This window comes from Zerene cesonia, chromosome 26 (assembly GCF_012273895.1).
Source record: "Zerene cesonia ecotype Mississippi chromosome 26, Zerene_cesonia_1.1, whole genome shotgun sequence".
In the NCBI taxonomy this organism is placed as follows: domain Eukaryota; kingdom Metazoa; phylum Arthropoda; class Insecta; order Lepidoptera; family Pieridae; genus Zerene; species Zerene cesonia.
This window is the reverse complement of record NC_052127.1, coordinates 3,401,059-3,411,361: the sequence shown is the minus strand read 5'-3', so window position 1 is coordinate 3,411,361 and position 10,303 is coordinate 3,401,059. Positions and strand designations below refer to the sequence as shown.

At 34.0% G+C, this 10,303-nt stretch overlaps 1 protein-coding gene across 1 annotated transcript in view; it reads right to left on the bottom strand.

Moving 5' to 3' along the window:
• Positions 1-2,167: 2,167 nt before the first annotated feature.
• Positions 2,168-10,303, bottom strand: part of LOC119837167 (KH domain-containing, RNA-binding, signal transduction-associated protein 2-like) — a 36,657-nt gene continuing 28,521 nt past the window's right edge. The window contains exons 5-10 of the mRNA XM_038362690.1: positions 9,737-9,883; positions 6,005-6,136; positions 4,740-4,833; positions 4,421-4,528; positions 3,127-3,259; positions 2,168-2,883 (exon numbers count right to left, since the gene is read on the bottom strand). Coding sequence (XP_038218618.1) covers positions 2,811-2,883; positions 3,127-3,259; positions 4,421-4,528; positions 4,740-4,833; positions 6,005-6,136; positions 9,737-9,883 — 687 coding nt within the window. The 3' untranslated portion in view covers positions 2,168-2,810. The remainder of the gene's footprint in view (positions 2,884-3,126; positions 3,260-4,420; positions 4,529-4,739; positions 4,834-6,004; positions 6,137-9,736; positions 9,884-10,303) is intronic.

The window sequence follows — 10,303 nt, the reverse complement described above, 5'->3', positions numbered from 1 at the left end:
ATCGATTCTATTATTATAAATAAAGTGATTTTAATTATTATTGCGAGTTTAAATAAAAGTGTGAAATTTCGTTTGCGTCTTGGCGTTTCGTCAAGATGACCAATGTGGAAAGCAGAATCAGCTTGAAAGTGATACAAAAATTGTTGTTTGTGAACTACCTCCACCTATTTCTCCGCAGCTGGTATGTAGGGTATTTTTCCTGATGTTGGCAGTATTGCCTGATAGTACATGTATGTAGATAGTAAATGTATAATACTCGCGTAAAATCAAACACAAGAAAACACTTATAAACATACACTACGGATTGAGAACATTAAGCCGTATTTGTAGTGTAGTTTATAAAAAACTAGCTGCACCCGGCAAACGCTGTTCTGCCTTACTCTTATCATTTAGGGGTATGAAAAATAGATGTTGGCCGATTCTCATAGATACCGGATAAGCACAAAAAATTTCAACAAAATCGGTCAAGCCGTTTCGGAGGAGTATGGCAACGAAAACTGTGACACGAGAATTTTATATATTAGAAATTGTTCAGTATGAATCGATTAATGCAATCTTTTTTAAAGAACCTTAATTTTGAAGACAAGAACCTGATTAATATCTAATGTTATAGTTATTGTAGGACCATTCGATTCATTTCCTTAGAACTGTAGCGTAGTAAGTTAAGCATATAGTGTACTAGCTTTTGGCCGCGGCTTCGCACGCGTTAAATTCGGAGCAGTTTAATAGATGTTATTATACATATGAACCTTCCTCTTGAATCACTCTATCTATTAAAAAAAACATCAAAATCCGTTGCGCAGCTTTAAAGATTTAAGCATGCATAGGGACATAAGGACAGAAAAAGATACTTTGTTGTGATAATAGTGTAATCAATAAATATCGACAGTAATAATTCAGCACTTCCAGCATAAACATCTCTTATTTTCGTCTTACATGGCGACCCTGCCAGGTAAATAAACAGTTATATAAATCGTCCGAAAACAAGTTTAATTAGGTATTTATTATCCAATTCGTATGACAGGCGTAACAAGGGATCACTTATTATAACAGTGTTTGAAACTAAAGCCATTATGCTACCTTTATTCAGTATTCATATTACACACGATTTTCGAGTCTGGTTCACTCTCTCATTTAACTTGTTTGAAATAGTCACCTTTAATGTAGCTTAAGCACCAATTTTAGGTAGTTCTGACGTGGAAATTTATAACTTTATGATTTATTGAGTACCAGTGTTCACTCGTGTTGCGACTAAATTGGATTAAAGATAGGATATTTCTTGTAATAAGGATATTGTTTATGATAAAAACAGTAATCTTAGGATCCTAAAGTAAATCTATAATAATGTACCCTTATAGATAATCTGTATACCTGGAATGGGAGCAAATATGGAACGATGATAATGATGAAAATAATTTAAAATAAAAGCGGATGATGCATCCGCAGATGCACTACCTCTGCGGCTGTTAATTGGCCGTAGTGATCGCTTACCATCAGGCGAACTACCCGCTTAGTTGCCCTCTATGTCATAAAAATACATCATATTGTAAATATTATTTTTCTTAGAGGTTGAAAAAAGGGTTCCTTGTAAATTGTTAATGATTATAAGCCTTGTATAGGCTATATAAACTCAAAGTATATTATGTATGTTAGTCCTAAAAATCGTAAAACGTACACTCCGCTTTTCTGATTGCCTTGTGCGATGTCCAATTTTTTAATGCAACGTGGTTTCAGAAACGTACGGGAACTCAGAGTAAGTATGATAATAGAGGAAAATTTGTAAAAGGGTGAATAAAAATCGTATTGCGAACTTAACATTTATTACTGTCTGTTTTTATACAATGGCGAATGATATAAAAAAGGGTTTACACAAAATCGATATTTGATTTAGTCCGTAAAAGAGAAAACTATAATAAGTTCTTGCTTAATTATTGTGTTCCCTTTTATGTGTTATTTTGCTACAATATAATTTGAATGGAGAATTTTCTTTGCATATAAAATTTTGCATTTTAAGCGAGTAAAAAAAAACAATGCCATTTTTAAATGCGATCCTTATTTTGTTACCTGTTTCATTAAAGTCAAGTATATAATATTGTAACAAACTTTTATAACAAAATTTTAACTATATATGTATATATATATTTATAAGTGTCCTATATTTATTAATATTAAAAATGCTTGAACGAATTTATGAATATTATGTGGTTTTATTCATTAATCTATTTCAATATTGAATTTATTAAAACAATATATATTTTATCATGGAATTACGCGAATAAAATTACCAAGAAAAGCAAATAAGAACAGGTAAAATGTTCTGAAATTCAAAGAAGTGGACTAAAAATAAATTAGTTCAGTATAATCCTATAATGTTGTATGAAACAAATTAATTTAGTTTTTGGTCTTGTATCATATTAAATATTAAATATTCAATCTAATCCTACAGCTTTAATTTAGATATAAAGAAAATCATTTCTCCAATATAATGACCGTATAATAAGTTTTTCTTGATCTAGGTGTCAGGGAATAGTAGGATATATAACAGGAAAGTTATATAGATTGAGAAATTGTATGTGAATCCTAAAAATAGTATTAGAATAGTTGGTCTTAACACTTTTGAGTCACTTCTTTAAACCATTTAAAAGAAGCGTATATCAGTATAGTTTACAATCAGGTACATTTTAATAAAACAATAACATTTCTGAGTCCATTTCATTGTACATGACAATAGGGATTTAAAATAGCTAAGCTTCAATCTATTTACATAAATTATTTACATAATTTTATCCTAATAATACTTTGACTAGATATTATGCTAGGTTGATGTTGACGCCGACGCCGCTTATAAAATCATCCCGTAAGACGGGAAGTAGAGCTGGGTGTCTGAAACAATAGTAAAAGGTTGTAAAAATATTCCAATTTTAAGTATGAATTGCGTGTGATATAAAAACTGGTTGTATGCTCTGTCATAGCGTGGTGCAATTAATGTATGAAACGATTATTTCTTATGTGTATTGTGACTCTTGTTTATATTTTACAGCGGCCAAGTTACAGAATGAAGCGGCAGAAAGGCTCATGCCAGCTAGGAGGAGCTAGCACGACAACAATATAAAGGCGTGGACTCACTCGTGCGCGTGCTTGTGCGTGGCGGCGCGCGCGCGCGCGAGCAGCGACAGCACGGCGCGCTTAGTCGGCGAGATGGCGCCCCGCGCGCCGCCCAGCAGCGGCCGCTTGCGGGTGCTCCCACCCGACCCAACACCTGAGCACGACAACGATATGAAAAAATTAGGTTAAAGATAACTTAACAATTTTACATGCAGAAAGAATTTTTCCTAGTAATCATAGGAAAACACCACATGATGCTATCGCAACTACGTTAGAATCAGAAGGTTGAATATCTGTATATGTGTATAATAATATATGTCATATTTACGAAATGAAACATCGCATTTAGAAGGCATGTCTAGTATTCCTATTCCACGACACATGAAAAGAAGGAGTTGGTAATATACAGGGGGATATCTCCATTACCTTGTGGTGGGAGGTACAACTCGAATTTCATAAATTGTATAATTTTTCTGAAACTACATTGTTATCGTGAACTTAATATGATGCACAATGCGCAATATTTATAATAATTACTTCTGGTGTTGTAACATAAAAGAGCACGGTCGACTGATGGAAATTTAAATAGTTATTACTCGTCGAATTTGTGTTCATTATTTTTTTACTTAATAATGAATAATTGAATTATTAACCAAAATGTTTTATACTTTTGTTAAATAGGGAAGTGAATGCAATATGTATGAAAGGAAATTGCTGTTGCCAGTTTGTTTGAAATATAATTGGAATTTTGATTTTACATGAGAAGTGCGGTTTTTAGGTTTTTGACAATCGGAGTAATTGTTCCCGCATAGAGCCGTCGAAACAGACATTTAATTAAATATCAAGCGACTTGAAACAGTTAAATTTGTTTTACTGTTAAGCCTCACGGAATTCAATTACAATCGGGGACATATTTATGTATATATTTTTTATAAAAGAATTGATATTAATCAAATTATCTAGAAAAAACAATTATATAATATATTAAATGCACAGAATTTTCCTTTCCTTTTCCAGCTGGTTTTGGGGTACAAATAAAAGTATGGTGTGGTGGATCTTGTGAGTCAAGCGTCTCATGCATCATATGCACACACATCACATGCAGTGCACGGCGGCCGGCTTGACGTGATGCGAGTGGCACACGGGGCTGGGCCGGTACAGGTGCTGCGTGTCGGCGGGTGTAAGTGAGAGCGACGTACCGACCTTGCGAGTCGAGGTGCACGGCGGCCGGCTCGAGGTGATGCGAGTGGCACGCGGGGCTGGGCCGGTACAGGTGCTGCGTGTCGGCGGGTGTAAGTGAGAGCGACGTACCGACCTTGCGAGGCGAGGTGCACGGCGGCTGGCTTGACGCCGCGCAGCGCGGGGTGCGCGTGCAGCACGCCGCCCAGCACGGGGCTGCTCAGCCCCAGGATGTCGCCGCCACCTGCCCAGTGCTCTGCGTTAGTTTGTTAAAAGCTCAACAATTAAGGAGAACCAAAACCACGAACTACAATACAATTTATATATAATAATCTGAGAATTTATAGTTACTCCTTGGCTAAAATAAACAAGAATACTAAGTTTTGTTAGTTGTGCTTTATTTAAACAGCTAGCGGAATAGTCTCAAATTAGATTATATATATTAGAAGTCTCACCAAGTATTGAACTTTGTGTAAGAAGATGATGTGTGGGCGGTTGTTGTATAAGCCCTCCTCCGACTAATACTCCGTGGTTAGAGGGGCTTGTTATCTGCAATATTTATTATAATAACTATCATGTACTACATGTATGGGGCGGTTAATGTACACTTATTGGGGATTGAATTACTGTTATAGTTATCGACAAAGTAACAGTGTGTGCAGGATATAATATTCCATCAATATAAAGTTAGACGAGTGAATTTAATATGCAGAGAGTAAACTCTGCTATTTGACAGTTTGTTGGTACACAAAATAAGTATGTTGTATTAATATCAAACCAAATATAACAATAAAATTAATAATATTCACATAATTAAGTATGTGTTCAGAGGAAGATTTTAATTCCTCTATACATAATATATTCCTGTTTAATTCGATTTGTGAAAATTTCTATTTTTTTTCGTATCGTACAAGATCTTTTCGCGGTTAATTTTCATGAGTTCATATTTATAATATACACAAATAAAAATTAATCACCGTTTCACTGTTGTCAATAGATATAGACAATTATTCTTACTAAATAATAATGTGGTGATTTTATTTTATTAATACTTTTTGTCCGAAAAAAAAAACAGCAATCCAAATGTATTTACGTAGTATCGGAATAATTTATACAATGGCCGGTAGAAGCCTCCGTTGTCAAACTTTGAAGTGCCCATTTATTCGGGTATCAGTGTACTTTGAAGCTTCTTTGCATATAAAAATTTCAATTCACCAGAATACCTAAAGAAAGTAGAAATTATTTTATAAGTATCGTTATAAATGTGTGTTGAATATCAGTTTGTTCGTAATAAGAATACTACAATTCTACAAAACTACATAATTGATTTAGTTAGTTGATAACAAAATGCAGCCAGACGCAAAGGCCTTTAAAAAAGTGAAGGTAGTTAGGTCGAACATTGAATGACAATTACTCATTCAATAAATTTTAAACCAGAAGTTGCATCTAACAGTATATTATTTTATGTTTGACTGAGTATTGATTTATAATTTATTTATTGACTGATTGATTAATAGCTTGATTCATTGATGGCTTGATTGAAAAAATATTAATTGGAGAAGTTAGGAATTTAGGGATTTTTGTTCTTACGAAGTTGAATCATTATTACTTTTTAAGTTCTTTCTCGAAGGACCATTTAAGCTGTCCAAAAAGGCACTTACAATCAGCACATTGAGATAGTATGGATTAGTTGCCGCCTAAGGTGTCAAGGGTACAGTACCTGATGGTGCGGTAGGTGTTCGGGGGCGGGGGTGGGCGCGGGCGGGGAGAAGTCGCGCGCGCTCGGAGCGTGGCTCACCGGCAGCACGGGTGCGCTCGCCAGGGACGGGGTCACTGGAGATACTGCTAGCACCTAGGGTTCAAACATCACTTGAAACATAATACGTGCATAATTTACACAGGGTGTCCCACCGATTGCTCAACTTTGTGTATGCTCAATGGTACCTATAGTTTTGCACACACTGTATACGGAAAAAATACTAAACAACATTTTTTTTCTAAGAATCTATGTTTACATCTCTAGCTTCGCACAGTTGGCGTATACAACTCCGCTAATGTGGACATTGTGCCTCTAAACATGATCTTACACGCAAGTGTGCGGGTGGAAAATGTGGACGGGTGAACGGGTGGCCAGTTATGAGTTAGGAGGACACATAGTTTTCAGAATTGATCTAATAGTAAGAAAAAAATGTAAATATGTTCCCACTGCTGGGACACAGGCCTCCTATGAGGCTTCAGGCCATAATCCACCACGCTGGCCAAGTGCGGGTTGGCAGATATCACATGTCGTCGAACTTTCGATTCTTGGACATGCCGGTTTCCTCACGATGTTTTCCTTTACCTTTTAAGCAGTGGTGATGTTATCCACATGTGCAAATAAATTGATAATCAATATTGGTAATAAATTGAAAATCAATTCGACTTTGAAGTCTGAGGTTCTCACCAAGTAAAAAGTAAAAGATCCATTAAGCATAATTCACCATCAACGAAACAATGTATAAAATATAAATGAAATTATTTTTACTAACGATAGGCCGTTCGATTATTTGAAATTACAGTAAAGATACGTCGTAAGGACTTAAAAATTATTGAGCAACTTATAGTATATTAATTATTATATATTATGTCACCATTTTATTAACATATTTCAATTGAAATGTAACGCCTAACAGTGAGATTAATTTATGTCACAATATTTATCTCAATGTTACGTTAGATCGATGCGACACTGGCCAAAACTAAAAAATATGATTGAAAAACATTGGCTTCCTATAAATTGAAAAGTGGGTTAAAGGAACTATTTAGACGTGACACGAGTAGTGGTTTCCTGTCAATACTTATTATGATTACCGTAATCATTAACGAATAAGGTTCATTAAGTAATTATCCTTATAATATTCATATGTATCCCGCTTGGGACATGGAGCTAGCGACTGAGTTTTCGGATGAAGTGCCGATCTCCAAAAATACAAATTAAAATAATAAAAAGCCTTGCAAATATTTGGCATGTATGTGTAATTTGCATTAATTAATGAGGAATTTCATAGTAATATATTTGTACAAACAACAAATTAATGAAGTGGAAATACGAATTATTGAAAATCGTATAATAATGAACTGCAATTAGACGATAATCCTATCGCATCACTTGATCTCATTTGCATACCAATTAAATTGAACAACACTAATTGATTTCCATCATTATCTATGAAGATAATTATTATACGTGTCAATAACTAGTTTATTTTGTAGATCTTCCCTCCAAAATTTATCGAAGTTTTAATTAGTTGGTTCTTCTAGAAATTTCTGATTGTCTTTAATTTTTAATAAGTATGCCTTTAAGAACAACAACCAAGATTTAATATTGTAATTATTGTATGAGTCTAATTCCATCTGGCTATTTTGTTCCACTCCTAAGTTCCTGCTATTATGAATGTAACTTGATAATCATAAAAAATGTAATTTATCTACAAAACTGGTCACCGACTTCACGGGGGATCCACCACGTATTCCACGGAATTATGGTGTAAGCAACGTGCAACAAAAAAAAAAATTGAGCATCTCCGTTTTCGGAAACGAAGTATTAAGTACATTCCTACAAACATAAAATAAAGTTGAACAAATAAAGAATACAATAATCATTAGATAACTGTTATTTGAATGTGAAATACAAAATTTTCGTCCATCATAAAGCAATTTTGTTGGAACGTGAAAAAACTTTTTGGCCAGTGAAATTAATTCACAGTCCCTTCAACCAGACAATTTGAAACTGGATTTAATCATATCTCGCGCCTTTATAAGAGACTGGCTGCGCCCCGCGGTTTCACCCGCGTAAGTCCGTATCCCATAGGAATATCGGGATAAAAAGTTGCCTATATGTTATTCCAGTTGTTCAGCTATCTACTTACCAAATTTCGTTGCAATCGGTTCAGTAGTTTTTGCGTGAAAGAGCAACAAACGCACACACATCCTTACAAACTTTCGCATTTATAATATTAGTAGGAAGTAGGATAAGTAGGAAGTAGGATAAGTAGGAAGTAGGATAGTAGGATATGACGGTATAAAAATAATTTTAAATATCTTATTGACAAAAACATCATGTATCAATTGATTGTTAATCTCTTCTTTTCTATACTTTTCTATAATAATCCTTTATTTTTTTATTATTTCAATGATACGAAGTGTTTTGTACATAAAACATTTTGATTTTATTTTCGGGGCAATGCTAAATAAAAAAAAACAAATTCATTAAGTTTTTGTTAATCTATGTTGCGTTTCTTTATTCACCATTAGACCGCGTTTCTTTGATTCTTGTAAGTTGCATCAAATAAGAGATTTTGTAGTCCTCAACACAATAATATGTTAGTAAATATATGAGAATAGAAACTTTCACGTTTAGTAAAATTATGGACTGTTTGTGAAATTCATATAGTTCAATCTTATATAATACTAGCGTTTCACCCTGGCTTCGTCCGTACTCAAGGATCTCATAGTATTCAGCAGTCAAGGATCACGTAGACATTTCACAGTCAAAGAATTTTTGAATTTTTTTTTATTGTTTAGATCAGTTGATTAGAACTACTCAAAAACAGACCAGCCCTGCGGAGCATGGGCTTGTAACTAGTAAGAAACCAGCGTTTGTAATAAAGGAATGCATTTGTTTTATTTCAACTACTAAGGATCATTCTGCAAGACTAACGAGCTTGTCGATTTGCGCCAACTGCATTTCTAAGCACACAATGCTTTAGTTAATATTAGAATATTTACAATGATGACGTATCTGCTAGACTATAGTTGTTGCATTATTCTTTAAAATGCAGTAGAAGAGAAAAAGAAATAAGAAATCTTTCTTATATATAAAAATCAATTGCTGTTCGTTAGTCTCGCTAAAACTCGAGAACGGCTGAACAGATTTATCTTTTCTTGGTCTTCAAATATCCGTGTAGGTCTAGGGAAGGTTTCAAAGGTGAGAACGATGGGGAAAATATGTCAAAACAATATTTTATGGCGTTACGAAACTCGCCGGGACAGCTAGTAAGTAATAAGAGTTTAAAGTTCTCTTGGGTATAACTATTATTTTACTTATTACAAACGAATATTGATTTTAAACTACTTATTGTGCAATAAGTAGCTTAAAATCGTCATGCACGTCTATAATTATGTTTGCGTACATTGCACGATTAATTATTTATTGTTCTAACTATTTACTGTATATATAACATATACATTACTCATAAGTACCGTTTTACAATTTAATTTCACAATTTACTTCTAAACGCCTTATTTTTTGCTCATCTACCTCCTTTAAATATACGCATTGCGTATGGTAGTCTGTAAGAGATCGCTACCTAGCGATAAGACCGCTATTTGCACATCTTTTTCTCTTTTCTATGTTCTTTCTGTATCTCTTTATCCTCTGTGTGAGCAATAAAGTTTTAAATAAATAAATTACCTTCTGTTTATTAGAGTCTCGTAAAGGCAATGTCTCTTCACTATTACTTCTGGACGAATCTGTGGGAGTGGGCCGTCTTTGCTCGTTCTGTGATGACAATATCTGCATCTCCAGCATCTGCTCTTGTCGGATGTCGTCGTTGTAATCCTGTTCAAAGAAATGCATTTGTTGTGAAATCTTAACAATAACTTAAACTCACAGATAGTAGTCTTCCCGAGACCAAGCTTGCTGTAAAGAGTTCGAAACGTCGGGTTAATAACAATGAATAAATCGCGTTTAAAATCCGTTAAGAAGTCTTTAATTACTCATGGATAGTATTTCTAGAAAGTGAATGTCTTCGGAAACATATTAAATAACTATACAATACCTACATTTCATGTGTTAAAATATGTATTATTTTGTTCGTTCAACCGAATTCATAATTCAAGTTTTATTATGTTTGATTTTAGAAAATTTTGTGTATAATAATGTAATGCGAAGTTACACTTCTATTAAAATAAAATATAGTTTAAAAAAACTAAAAAACACGCTTTTCAAGCACATCAAACTAAAAACTATAAAATAATT